The 14,616-nt window shown below is 34.3% G+C and overlaps 2 protein-coding genes across 2 annotated transcripts; one reads left to right on the top strand and one right to left on the bottom strand.

Annotated features, from left to right (window-relative positions):
* The first annotated feature begins 3,877 nt into the window (after nucleotides 1-3,877).
* LOC131637985 (protein MULTIPOLAR SPINDLE 1) lies at nucleotides 3,878-7,558 on the top strand. The gene is made up of 10 exons (XM_058908826.1): nucleotides 3,878-4,060; nucleotides 4,156-4,213; nucleotides 4,313-4,459; nucleotides 4,559-4,627; nucleotides 5,173-5,243; nucleotides 5,407-5,461; nucleotides 6,275-6,388; nucleotides 6,600-6,792; nucleotides 6,921-6,991; nucleotides 7,205-7,558. Exons 1-10 carry the CDS (start codon nucleotides 3,911-3,913, stop codon nucleotides 7,387-7,389), a joined length of 1,113 nt encoding a protein of 370 aa, XP_058764809.1. The 5' UTR covers nucleotides 3,878-3,910; the 3' UTR covers nucleotides 7,390-7,558.
* A 3,062-nt stretch (nucleotides 7,559-10,620) lies between these two features.
* On the bottom strand, nucleotides 10,621-12,703 carry LOC131627662 (F-box protein SKIP1-like). The gene is made up of 2 exons (XM_058898505.1): nucleotides 12,321-12,703; nucleotides 10,621-11,455 (listed from the first exon to the last, which is right to left on the bottom strand). Exons 1-2 carry the CDS (start codon nucleotides 12,647-12,649, stop codon nucleotides 10,882-10,884), a joined length of 903 nt encoding a protein of 300 aa, XP_058754488.1. The 5' UTR covers nucleotides 12,650-12,703; the 3' UTR covers nucleotides 10,621-10,881.
* Nucleotides 12,704-14,616: the final 1,913 nt, after the last annotated feature.

The raw sequence follows: 14,616 nt of genomic DNA, 5'->3' as shown, positions 1-14,616 counted from the left end.
ATTGCATTCTTCCATCTCAAATCTCTTGAGAATTTCACTTGCATATCTTCTTTGATGCATCATCAAGCCTCTACTACTCTTGTGGAATTCAATACCAAGGAAGTATGAAATTTCGCCCAAATCTGACATTTCAAATTCCTTGCTGAGATCACCTTTAAAGCCTTCGATCTCTTTCTTGCAGCTACCTGTTATCAACAAGTCATCGACATAGAGACATAGTATAAGCAATTCACTCTGGCTTCTTCTTACATATACCCCATGTTCAGTTGTGCACTTCACAAATTCTTTCTCCCTTAGGAAACTGTCGATCTTCTTATTCCAAGCTCTTGGAGCTTGCTTTAGTCCATACAGGGCTTTATGCAACCTGCACACTTTTCTCTCTTCGCCATGTTTCACAAACCCAACTGGTTGTGCAATATAGACTTCTTCGTCTAAGGGTCCATTCAAGAATGCACATTTAACGTCTATCTGACACATGTGCCAATTGTTCATGTTCGCCAGACCAACAACCAACCTGATCGTTTCGATCCTGGCAACAGGTGCAAAGACCTCATCGAAGTCAATTCCTTCCTTCTGAAGAAATCCTTTCGCCACAAGTCTTGCCTTGTGTCGAGTCACTTCACCTTTGGGATTACACTTCACCTTGTATACCCACTTCACATCAATTGCCTTCTTGCCTTGAGGCAATTCAACAAGTGACCAAGTATTGTTGTCTTCGATGGACTTCAATTCTTCATTCATAGCTTTCACCCACTTCGAATCCTTCAATGCCTCATTTGCATTGACAGGTTCGACATCTGCGTAGAAAGCGTAATGTACCAGCTCACCTTCATCATTGACTACATCATCTGATGTAATCACACATTCTTGCAACCTTGCAGGCATGTGTCTTGTTATCTGAGGTCTGCCTGAGCCTACATCACCTCTGACTTCTTCTTGTCGAACTTCTTCTCTTTCGACTTCAGTAGCTGGTTCGTCATAAAGAATTATCACTGAATCCTTCTTGACATTTTCAGTCCAATCCCATTCTTTAAGCTCATCTATGATCACGTCCCTGCTGATCACTACTTGCTTGTTCACTGGGTCGAACAACTTGTATCCTCCAGTCGAATGATATCCTATAAGTATCATTTGACTCGACTTGTCATCAAGTTTTCTTCTCAACTGATCTGGCACATGTCTATGTGCTATAGATCCAAATACCTTCAGATGGCTCAAGCTAGGCTTCACACCAGACCAACATTCTTCTGGAGTAATTCCTTCTAGCTTCTTTGTCGGACATCTGTTTAGAATGTATGTTGCAGTCGACACTGCTTCTCCCCAAAATTCTTTAGGTAAATGCTTGCCTTTTAACATACTTCTTACCATATTCATGATGGTTCGATTCTTCCTTTCTGCAGTTCCATTCTGCTGTGGAGTGTAGGGTGGCACCAACTCATGCACAATCCCTTCTTTCTTACATAACATGTCGAAGTCTTTCGACACATATTCTCCACCACCATCAGTTCTCAAAACTTTGAGCTTTCGACCACTTTGTCTTTCGACCATAGATTTAAACTTGGCAAATACCTCAATCATTTCACTTTTCTTCTTGATCAGGTAAGTCCATAGTTTTCGACTGAAATCATCTATGAATGTAACAAAGTATTTGTTACCTCCATTCGAATCCACCTGGATTGGTCCACATACATCAGAGTATATGACATCAAGAATTGCCTTCGACTTGCTTCCTGCATCCTTGCTGAAGCTATTCTTGTGTTGCTTTGCCTGCACACATTCTTCACACACTTCTCTTGGAATGTCGATTTCTGGTAACCCTGAAACCATATTTCTTCTTTTCAACTCTCTGATGTCATTGAAGTTGAGATGGCCTAGTCGATAGTGCCATATCCATTCGTCTCTGCTAGCTGCAGTTGCAAGACACTCGTGCTCCATCACATTGAGTTCGATCTTGAAGGTTCTATTCTGTGACATAGGAGCCTTCAAGATTAACCTCCCACTGACATCGACAACTCTCATCATCTTGTCTTTGATCGAAACTTTGTAATTCTTTTCAACCAACTGCCCAATGCTGAGTAAGTTGCTCTTCATGCCTGGTATGTACAACACATTGGAAATTACTGACTTCTTTCCATCTTTCCTCGTAATCATTACATCACCAATACCTTCAGCTGCTAGAGTATTGTCATTTGCAAATTTCACCATGTTCTTTATTGAGGGTTTTATGTTGACAAACCAATCTTTTCTTCCAGACATATGTGATGAGCATCCTGAATCCAAGTACCATTGGTCCTTGAATTTATCTTCATCTTTTGTTGTGACCATCAACAACATCTCTTCTTCTTCTTCTTCTTGTTTTGCAAGCTTTGCATCACTTTCTTGACTTTTATTCTTTTCTGGACAAACTGTCGAGTAGTGACCGTATTTCTGACAGTTGAAACATTGAATGTGACTTTTGTCAGACTTTCGACCACCACCTCTTCCTCTACCTGCAGCACCACCTCTCTGGTTGCCTTGATATGAGGGTTTTCTCTGATTCGACCAATTTCCTTCTTGCTGATTTCGACTAGTCGAATTGTTGTAGCCACCTCTACCTTTAATTCCAGTCCAGCTTCCTTTACCTTTCTTTTCGTTTGCTGACTGAGCCTGTAAAGCCACATCGCTCTTCGACTTGCCTGCAGTTCTTTCAGCCATTCTTTGTTCATGAGATTCAAGCGTCCCTTGAAGCTCTTCTTTTGTTAACTTTGACAAGTCCTTCGACTCTTCTATGGCTACCACGATGTGGTCGAACTTAGGGGTCAAAGATCTCAAAATCTTTGAGACAACAACTCTTGTTGTTAATACTTCTCCACATATCTTGATTTGATTCACTAGTTTCGTAATCCTAGTGAAGAAATCAGTTATGCTTTCGCTATCTTCCATCTGAAGCAATTCATATGTTCTCTTGTGAGTTTGTAACCTCACCTCTTTCACTTTTTCTGCACCTCCAAAAGATTTTTCAAGAATCTCCCAAGCTTCTTTTGAAGATTCTATATCACTAACCTTTTCAAAATTATCTGGACTCAGACATTGATGGATTATAAAGAGAGCTTTATAATCTTTCTTCTTCAATTCTTTATAAGCAACCTTTTCTTCCTCCTTCGCACCTTCTGCAAGCGGTTCTACCCCTTCTTTTACAAGATCCCAAAGATCTTGACAACAGAATACAGCCTTCATCTGCTTGCACCAATTCTCATAGTTATCTCCTTTCAGAATTGGTAGTGTTGCTGGAAAATGCCCATTCGGATGATTCATTGCCATCGCCATTCTTCTTGCCTTGAATCGATTAACCGGAGCTCTAGATACCAGATGTTGGAATTAGACTCTCAAACCTCTGAGTAATTCCTTATCGTTAAAGATGACAATGAAGAAAAATAAGAACAAAATAGGATTAGGGTTTGCGGAAATTATAAGAGAAGAAGAAAGTATTTTCTGCAGAGTTTCTCTCTGCCTACAAACTGTGGAAATTCTGTTATTCACTTGCAACTGCAACTTATGTGAATACAAGATTTATGACTTGATTACAAATAATGAGGGTTACTCCCTATTTATAGATTTAGGTTAGCTTTCTCCCTAAGCCAAAGCCCGAACCTATAAAAGCCCAAAATACCTATTTTGGAACTAAATCAAATCTATTTTAAATCTAAATCAAATCTATCTAGATTTAAAAAAACAAACTTATGTGTAACAAACTGTTACACACTTCGACACACCTTGTGTCGAATAATAACCTGCTTCGACACAAGGAATTACAAATTATCATCTCATTTATGTACTACCTTATAAAAGGATAAAATTAGCTCCAAAAAAGTTTACCATACTAAACGCTTTAATAGGTTTCGCGCGTTTTTCAATTCGAATTCTGAAGGAAATGGTAGAGGATGGAACCACCGCAAACGATGAATCTATGAAGCTAGCGATAGCGGTTGCGCTTCTCCGATCAAAGTTCACGAAAAATGTTAAACAGTGTAATCCAATTTCTCCCTCTCAATCAGAAACTCTTTTCCGTTGGAAACGAAAGGTTCAAAACTACGCTCTCTTCTTTTCTTCTGAAATACTGAAATTCGATGCGGTTTTTTCCTTCTGATCTTCGTTATTTCGTGTTTTGAATCTCAGGCTAAAGAACGGAAGCAAGAGATTCTACGGCTCAGAGAAGATCTGAAAGAATCTCAAGGTTCGTTCGTGATTCAATCTCTTACTATAAACGCATATTCATGATCACGAGCAATGGTGCTATGGTTTTGAGTTTTTTTGTTTTTGTTTTTGGATTCAGATGCTTCGCATTGTGATCTATTTCCTGAGAACGCTTCTTGCAAGTGCTATTTCTTCGATAATTTAGGGGAATTAAGTTCTAAGTATCATGGAAATGATTCGTTTAACAGATTCAATGACGTACTTCGCCGGAGATTTCTACGGCAAGGTATCATTATCGATTTATTGCGATGTTGTTATTATTCTTAGATGTTGTGGTGTCATGCTTTTGAATTGTGTATTGACGTTGAAGATTTGGTTTATGTAGTGCGGTTTAAGGAAAGGAGGAGAAGGATTGGTTCTTCATCTTCTTCGAGTCAGCAACGGCTTTGTTTAGGTATTTCGTAATAGCATTTTCCGTCATAACTGAATTTAATACTCAATTTGAATGCTATGAAGCACGGACACAGATGGATACCGACACTGACACATCGACACCGATAATAATTTTAAAAATAGATAAATTAAACATAATCACAAATTTCGGTGTTGGTATCTGATACCGATACTTACACGCATTCTTTTAGAGGTGTTAGTGCTACATATATTAAGTATCTGGCACCTTGAAATAGTTCTTGAATTTATCAAATTTCAGAGAACATATTTGATTGCCATTCTTCATTATTTTGATCTTCAAACAAGTTTTGCCGCTAGTTAGTTTGAAAATCTAATGTGTAATATGTTAGTTAGTTTATTTGGTCTATAAACTTACTAACCTAAGTAAGTTACAGAGAGATATTTTTGTAATTTCAATATTTTCAAGGACATAGTAACACCGCCTCACACATTTAGCCACTAAAATAGCTCTTTACACATTTTAGGAATTTAAAAGTGATTGTAGTTGCACTAAATCTGTTTTCTAATTTGCGACTAAAACTGCAGGTTTAGCTGAGGATGATGATACAGAGCAGCTGAAAGCATCTGCTGATTTTCTTGTGGAGCTGTGTGAGACTGTATTACCTGTCAGCGTGCTTCACTACTTAGCAATTTTGTTTAACCAATTTGTTATTCAACTAATACATTTTTTCGTAGACCTCATGAAAATACTGATGTTGTTATAGAATGTAAACATTTCTTTTAATTTAGTTTCATATGGGTATTCTTTGTATTTTGCAGGTGGATGATTCCAAATTTGCAAACATGGCACACCAAGCCGTTGACTTTATATTAGGTATTATGCTCTTTTAACTAGTTGAAGAGCTTTCCCTAGTCTTTTTTCCCTCAAATTAAATGTTTGAAATCACATGCTTTCTAAATTTGGAAATCTGACACTTCAAGCTGTATACTAGTTGAAGACCTTTCACAACTTCTTTCAATTTAATGATCGGAATTTGGAATCATATACCTTTTCTGTCCTGCTATTTTTATTCTTACTTTTTTGGCATCATTATCAATTCTTCTTAATTAGCAATAACTTCATTCCATCGATTCATGCATTCTACTTTCTTATGCATTGTGACATGAGTGGTACTTACTACTTAAGAATTTTAGAGTTGCTTACTTACCCATACAGCTATTGAGAATTTCATTGATCCTCTGAAGAAAATCCTAGTGAGAAATTATCTGTGTTCTAGTGTTGGATAAGTTAATGATTTATCTCTCTTTTTGAGTAAAGCCTAGGATTACCCTACAAGTTTAGCGAGTGAGTCTCCTTGTGGTGGTGGATAGGCAAAGGGAATCTGTTCTCTTTGCAAATCCAATGCTCTTGCCAATACAGCTGCTAACTCTGGTCTGTTAGTTATGAAATGTTTATGGCTGTGGGCTTATAAGCAATATAAGGTAAATGTAATACAGATTCCTTGCTCTTCTTCACATCAGGTGGTAACTTACTAGAGATTAACATCAAATTTTACTTCTTGAACTCTACTTTGTTTTCTTTGATTTTTATGCTCATATTATGGTCTACTAGCATATGCATTACTCATGAAACCTACAGCCATATTCTTTTTCATCCGTACTGAATTGTTGTATATCTTTTCTGAAGTTTCATTGAAGACTCTTCTGTCTACGGGAAGGAACCTGGAACTTGTTGAACGAATTATCAATAGCCTAGTTACACGTTTGACGTTGAAGATGTGCTCGTACTTGTCAGAAAATGGTATTACTAATTTGAGCTTAATCACTATAAATGAAACCAATTTACATTGTTAGTATAATATGTATTATAAGACCTTAAACTAATGTAGAAATGTAGTGTTTCTGACCTTTATTTTGCAACTTAACCATTTAATGTTGTTTTCATTTCTTATATATTCTTATTATTTAATGGGCCTTTTGTTCCATTTATTTTCCAAAATCCTATCTTCTAGGATCTCAACACAGTGACACCGATGCACAGTTCTGTATTCAGCATTTGGTCCGTAAACTTGGTAGTGAGCCTTATATTGGCCAACGGGCTATACTTGCAGTTTGTCAAAGAATTTTGGTGCTAGCAGAACGTTTGCTTTTCTCTGACCCCTTTGATGACTCTTTTTCTAACATGCACGAATGTATGTTCATCATGTAAGTTCTTTACTACTGCACATTACTATGATCTCCAAATTTAAATATGACAATAGTAGTGCAATTTAGGTTTTGTCTGAAAGAGTAATGATTTTGAAGAAAATCTTATTTTTATTTTTGGGTGTTAGGATCCAGCTTATTGAGTTTTTGGTGGGAGATTACTTATTAGAGTGGTCAAAAGCTGAAGATCTTGACACCAGTATGCATCATATTTCCACCAATTTATATTATTGTTTTACATAAATTTTTATTCAACTTTTCTAATTTCCTGTTATCTTAGAGCCTTGATTTCTGACTCGTAGCAAGTAAAAGCCTGCCTCACTCAACACTTTAATTTCTCAGCTATTAAATTCTCCTCCAATTTGTTTGCCAACAAAATATTGTTGATAATTGACTGTCAATATTATTGCAGCGCTCCTTGAAGATTGGATGACGTCAATTATTCAGGCAAGAAAAGCATTAGAACTTCTGGAAAGCAGAAATGGACTATACGCCCTTTATATGGACCGTGTCACAGGTGAGTTGGCGAAACATGTCGATGGAGTCTCATTGCTTCAGAAGGTTAAACCGGATATGTTTAATCGCTTGTTTCACTAAACATGATTCAATTGTGAGAAATATATATGACCCATATAGGGGGAAAATTGTATATATGGAAACTAGGAGAATAGATTAAGCCCAACTTTCCTTCTTCATTGTACTTTGTCCTATAAACTCATTTTACTCCTATCTTCCTAAGTCTTAATACCAACACGCAGAGATGTCAATTCCCAAAATTACTATCTTTCGATGGATTCAATTCTCATATCCATGGCCTTCATCAATACAAAGTGCTTTGTTGCCTCTACATATGTAGTGGGATCTTTAGAAAAACTAAAGATGACTAAGTTGTGAAGTTCATCATTTGCATACATCTCATTGTCAGTAAGATACTGTAATCATTTAGCCAAGTTGGTAACTCTAATACATTCATTTTGTTTATGGATCACTCCTAATAGCTGGTTTGTTTCCACTCCAAGCTCCCTCATGGCTAACATTGTTTACTACAAAAGTGGAACTTCTATTCATTACCCAATTTGCCCCTATAAGAACTTCATTCTCTAATAACTAGTTATTTAACATTGCATTATTTTTCCTCTTACACTTTCTTCATATGTAATCCGCTTTTCATGACAAGCACACATGGTATTCTTTAATAGAAGGCGAATTTGCTATGTGTGGTTATTTAGCTTGAATACAACTAGTTTTTATTTTATAACACAAGCAACATTTTTTTCATTTCTGCACTAGATGATGGGTTCTGGTAACATGATATTGAAATCCGCTCAATTAACATTTCTCTTTTCATCTGTTTTGTGCCTCCACAGTCAAAAGCCTACTCCCCCACCCATTAATTCAACTACTACTACTAGGATTTAAGGTTATTTATTTCTTCAATCTGTTTTAGTAAATAAATGATTTTGAAGAAGTAACCTACATTACTTACATGTGTAAAAAAACTTGGCAAAAAAGAATGGTTTAAAATTAAAAATCTTTGACGCAACAAGCCTTCACTATATAACATAATTTTTTTTTTCCAATTGACATTTTATTTTAAAACAAAAAACTAACTCCTCAAGGTTTTCAATCCAAAGTAATTTGGAGTGTTGCCTCAACTTTCATCTAACGGAGCAACTATTGAGAATCAAGTGTGAGAAAGAAATCCCACATTGATTGGAAAAAGGAAAAATGAACACTTTATAAGTGAGAGAACCCATACACCTATAACCTTAAGGTTAGATCCCATACACCTATAACCTTACGGTTTTAGGTGGTTGAAAAAGGGAAGAATGAACACTTTATAAGTGAGAGAACCCATAATTGAAAAAAAAACAAAAATAATTTTTTTATCATAAAATTAAATTTTTATTAATAAAAATAATTTTCTAAATGATTAATAAAAAAATCACATATAAAAAAAATAATTTTCTGAATAATTTACTCTAAACAACTTTTTTATTTAAAGTAAGTTTTAATTATTTTGTTCAGTTTGTATTTTTTAAATTAATATATATTTTAAAATCTATAACAAACCAATAAAAACTCAAAAATGGTTATTTAGTTAAGAAAATATGATTTTTATACCGTTTTCCCCAACCATTTCATTCCCAACAGTATATCAACTGCTCAAAGACATAAAAGTCCTCTTGAATTCCTTCCCAACAGTACATCAACTCCACCAAGTTCACAGACATAAAACCTTTATGTCCTCTTGAATTCGTTCCCAACAGTATATCAACTCCACCAAGTTCAAAGACATAAAACCTCTCGAATTGTAAGAGCATCTTCAATAATGCAACTCATTTTTGAGGTTTTTGTGGGACCCATTAAACCACATGATCTTGAGATAAATCATCCAATTTTTACTCTAATAGTGCAACTAAAAAAAATCATATTGGACCCCACAATTTTTTATTAAAAATAAAAAATTAGCCATTCAGCAACACCCATTTTATATTTATTATTATTTTATTCCAAACATCCGTTGCATTGCATTACTACGTTGTCCAGCTTGGCCAACTCCAATGGTTCAGAAATTGAAAATGCTGTTTGCCACGGTGGAGAACTTTTTGAAAAACTGGCATTGGAGACACTCTAAGTTACTTTAACTTGAATCCAAACACATTCAAAATATTAATATATTTTTAGAAGTTACCAATAGAATTCATTGGTGTAAATGTTAAGAAATTTGAAATAGACCAAAACAAATACAACCGGGTAAATGTCCCATTTAAACGAGTTAAGATTAAACTTCCTGGTAAATATCCTCAAAATTACAAGTTTACAACCTGCTTTTGATTTGTATATTATACACACGAATTCCCTCTGGCTCTAATCTTGTATTTTAACTATAAACAAAAACTGCATTTGTAAGCTTACCTATCCATATGGTTTCCATAATGTGTATAAATAATGCAAATGATGGATGTCTTCTTGACTCAGTCATTATATCTAAGGTTGCCTGGTTCAAGATTCTATGTAAACTGGAATTTTTGCAGTCTTGATTTGCAGAGTTGCAAGAGTTCACTGAATGCAAAAATGGTATTTTCAACATCACAACAGCATGACACAATTCAAAATCATATGCGTAGTAAGAATTCAAAATTCTGACTCAGTGATAAACCAAACCACAATAACATGATTAAATATTTGTAAGCCACCAATAACTTAAACGGGTTCATAGCTCCAAGAATTCAAAATTCTGACTCAGCGATAAACCAAACCACAATAACATGATTAAATATTTGTAAGCCACCAATAACTTAAACGGGTTAATAGCTCCAGGCCAAACCAAAGCAAACTAGACCAATAGGGTTCATAGCTCCAAGCCAAACCAAAGCAAACCAGACCAATAATACACAAGCATAGCATCATGGTTCAAATATGATATTAGTATACTCATTCAATCATTTAAGAACTCGCTTTTCTAAGAATATACCTGAGTTTACCCCAAAATGATTTCATAAGCAAGTCGCGATCTTGTCCAATTCTATGAGTTAACTTTGGAGTTTGACAATCATGCTTTGTAGACACTCATCTTAAACTTTATAATCACAACACATCTCAAGGATACTAGCAAATAATTCAACAACTACCCATTCATTGGCAACCAACTTAAGTTCTAGCAGTAGAAAAATTCCTATAAGACTAATAATATGTCACAACAAGAGAATTTCTCTAAGCAAGAAAGATACAAAAAAAGTAAAACATGAATTTTAAGCACATTTTACAAATTGCTATGATAGATTGCAAGCGAGAAGATATAAGAAGTAATCCAGCAGCCAAAGCAAAGAGAAATAATCACAATATTATTATGTAAATCAATTACGGGGACCCGAGACAATTATCTTCTATACATACACATTACAGATACAAGGAAAACATACAACATAAAATAGGAATTACAAAGACAATGATTATAAATTCTATAAGATATAATTGACAGGATCAATAACTGAAGAAATTCAACGAAGATCTGCAGAGATCATTAGAAACAAGATGGGTTGATAGACTCACAGTCTACATCTTGGATAATCTTCTTAACGATTTTCAGATTCGGAAAACATCTGTTTGAAATCTCTCATCATATAGTCTCCAATGTCCATATCTTTCAGTGTGATAGACAGATCTTGGAATGTAGAAATTTGGTTTTTTAATGTCTTTCAAGCGCGACAAACTTGACGATGCATTTGCAATGTCTCGGCTAGTTAAGTTAGCACAGCCCGACAAATCCAAGTATTCAAGGTTAGGACACCCTTGACATATCGAGTTGAGGCCTTTAACAGTTAACTTGGAGAATCTAATCTCGAGCCACTCTAGATGAGGCATATAATTAGCAATAGCAGCAGCTTCAGAATCTCCATCTTGCGGACAAGCATTTAGGTAATCACCGGGAACAATCCCTACATGTTGGGAAGGATCAAGCCAATTCATGAGATTTCTCTTGAGAACCTTAAGGTTGGAGCAATTTCTTCCAATCAACACCAATGACTCATGCGTTATCTCATAACAATAGCTGATGTCTAGTTCCCTTAAATTTGGACACCCAGTAGCAATCTTAGAGATTGAATCATCAGTAACACGAGGGCAGCTTCTGATCGACAACACCTCAAGATTTGGACATCTGAAATGCAGTTGAATTGTATTCCAACAAAAAAGAAAGAGCAAAACAAAGAAACCTGATGCTTTAAAACATACATTCACACATACATGCATACATAAAGGCTATTCTCCCCAATGTTGTTTGTATTCACGATTCAAAGCAGAAAACGATTTTCAGGCTAAATTTTGTTTGGTTCTGCAGTAGAAAAAATTGATTTTGAATAAGTTAGTTTAAGCGTATGTTTGGTTCTATGGTGAAAAAATTGATTTTGATTGAATTGATTATGTAAAATTGATTCTAATTAAAAGTGAGCTGAATGTAAAGTGATTTATGTTTGGATTAATTCAAAATTGATTTGCACAGTAAATTTCAATGTAAAAACCATTTTTACACTCAATATTAATTCTAGCTTCAAGTCTAATCAATTTTGGAGGCTGAAACAATTTTCCAATAGAAGAACCAAACACCTCAAAATCATTCTAAAATCAATTCTACACCTCTATTTTGACTCTTCGAAAAGATAAACCAAACATACACTAACAAAATTGATTTTGAATAAGTCAATTTTGTAAAATTGATTAGGGCTAAAGTTAATTGAAAGCAAGGTAAATAACTAGGTTAAATTCATCTAAAGGTGTCGTGAACAATAAATTGGAGCCTAAAAATCAATTGTAAAGACAATAGCTGTAAATACCAACTTAGAGTTCAAATCAAATAGAGGCAAAATCAATTCTACTCAGAATCCTGTAAAAATCGATTCTAAACTTCTGGAATCATTTTTTCCTCCTCGACGTGAAAAAGATATACACTTTGGGCAATTTCAGAATGAAAACCTAATACTTGCAGAACCAATTTCCAATTTGACATTACCGAGTCTAGATTATACCTTTGAGCAACGAGATTGAGAGATCGATCAGAGCAGTGTCGAATGCGAATCTGGGTGAGGAATTGATGAGTCGATTGAACGATAGATAGAAGCATGGAATCGATCTTAGAATCGAATTGGAGGGTCCACCAGCGGGGTGACTCGGATGGCGAGTCAAAGTAAAGTTCGAGGTCGAATACAGAGTGAAGAGAGGGTTCCTGAAAAGCGGCGAACCATGATTTGCAAACGAGCATCGCACCGCGCCATTGATCCTCGGCGGTGAGTCGAGAGAGGATGTTGATGAGGCATTCGCGAGTCAACTCGCCCCAATCGGACTCGTTTTCTTCCATTTCTCTTTCTGTTGTTTGGATTGGATTCGCAACTTTTGCAATGCTTGTGCTAAATACGTACAAGTTGCACCGTCATTAACTTAATTGATAATCAAATTAATAAAAAGTATTTTTTATTTTTAAAATAAAATTTTTTTCTAAAAATTAGAAGCATAAAAGGGTTTAATAGTACACCCTCTCTATTCAAAAGAGAATACTTAACTGTTTATATAACTACTAAGAAACCCGTGCCTTCGCACATGATATGATACGGGACGCGCTTTTATTTTAGATGTTTATTTTTTAATAGAAAAATGTCTGGTACCTATGAAAAAATAATAATTGAATGTATAGAAAAATGTCTGGTACCCGTGAAAAAATAATGATTGAATGTATAAAAAAATATCCAGTACCCGTGAAAAAATAATAATTAAATGTTTAGAAAAATTCTGTTGCCCGTAAAAAAATAATAATTGAATGTATAAGAAAAATGTCTAGTACCCGTGAAAAAATAATAATTGAATGTATAGAAAAATGTTTGGTACCCGTGAAAAAATAATGATTGAATGTATAGAAATATGTCTGGTACCGTGAAAAAATAATAATTAAATGATTAAAAATATGGGGTACCCGTGAAAAAATAATAATTGAATGCATAGAAAAATGTCTGGTACCCGTAAAATAATAATAATTGAATGTATAAAAAATGTCGGTTACCCGTAAAAACACTTAGATCAATAAATTTTTTTAATACAAAATACAATTTTGTTAAAAAAATGTTAATACTAGAAGATAAAAAAATATAACATTATATCAATTAAAAAATTATTTAAGAAATCGGATTTAAAGTATTTTAAGTCAGAATTAATATTATATCAATTGCGCAAATAACACATTTTTTTAATTACTTTTTATTTATTGCATTTACATAAAATTTTATTTTTTGCATGTCATTTTTAAGGTTTAATATAATAAATTAACATATTTATGAACATCAGTTTTTTATTATTTGTTATAGAAATAAAATTATAAATAATTTTAAATATAGAAAAAACATTAATATTTAAAATAATAAATTTATTGGTTACCTGATATGCATAAACAATAAATAGAAAGTAATTAAGTATCAAAAAAATAATGGGAAAACATGCAAGTAATTAATTATCTTATATGTATCACGTTCCTTTTTTTATATTATATTTGTCTTTGTTTTTCTAAGAAAGATTAAAAAAAATTGGCAAAACATGCGAGATGAAAAGAAATGATGATGATGATGAGTATTGAGTAAAAAAGCAACCAACAGCAAGTACATGGAGAAGGTGTCCACATGACACAATATAGAAGCAGAGGGACATTACGGTATTTTCCAGATCAGTCTCTTTTCTTATATTGTAGATTAAAAAAAAAAAAAGCTAAAATGGAACGTGATTATGTGAATTTTTTTTTGAATAACCATTTTTTTAAAAAAAATTCCAGAAATAACAAGGTTTTCAAAATAATTACGAAAATGTTTTTTTTTTTAAAAATAACACGTTGTCGCCAGGGGGGTGGCGACAACGTTCTGGGCTTAAGTGATGTCGCCAGGCCCATTGGCGCCTCCCTTGTATTGTTTAGGTGTTGTCGCCACCCCCCTGGCGACAACACCCCCCCTATTTTTTTTTTCTTTTTTTTTTTGTTATTTTTTTCAACTCCTTTTTTTTTTCTGTTTTTTATATTACTTTTTTAGTTGTTTTTTTATTTTTTTTAAGATGGAAATATAATAGCAATAAATTAAACATAACCAAAATACAAAATACATTGAAATGAAAAACAACACAAAATACATTAAAATGAAAAACAACTCAAAATACATTAACGATACAAATAAAAATCCTATTGCGCGCCACGTGGACCATGGTACGATCCACATTCAGGTTGTCTAATAGGTCGTGTAGACGGGTCACGAGTTGGTAATGTCCCCCTATTCCTGCGACGACGCCCCCCTCTAT

The sequence above is a fragment of the Vicia villosa genome, linkage group LG1 (assembly GCF_029867415.1).
Source record: "Vicia villosa cultivar HV-30 ecotype Madison, WI linkage group LG1, Vvil1.0, whole genome shotgun sequence".
Lineage (NCBI taxonomy): Eukaryota > Viridiplantae > Streptophyta > Magnoliopsida > Fabales > Fabaceae > Vicia > Vicia villosa.
This window is presented reverse-complemented; position numbering and strand designations above follow the sequence as displayed.

Bases quoted from the DNA above. Each gene is read 5' to 3' on its own strand.
- LOC131637985 (XM_058908826.1), top strand. From the start codon at position 3,911: ATGGTAGAGGATGGAACCACCGCAAACGATGAATCTATGAAGCTAGCG. The intron at 6,793-6,920 runs GTAAGTTCTTTA...TTTGGGTGTTAG, and splicing joins CACGAATGTATGTTCATCAT to GATCCAGCTTATTGAGTTTT. The intron at 6,992-7,204 runs GTATGCATCATA...ATATTATTGCAG, and splicing joins AGCTGAAGATCTTGACACCA to CGCTCCTTGAAGATTGGATG.
- LOC131627662 (XM_058898505.1), bottom strand. From the start codon at position 12,649: ATGGAAGAAAACGAGTCCGATTGGGGCGAGTTGACTCGCGAATGCCTC. The intron at 11,456-12,320 runs GTATAATCTAGA...ACTGCATTTCAG, and splicing joins CTCAATCTCGTTGCTCAAAG to ATGTCCAAATCTTGAGGTGT.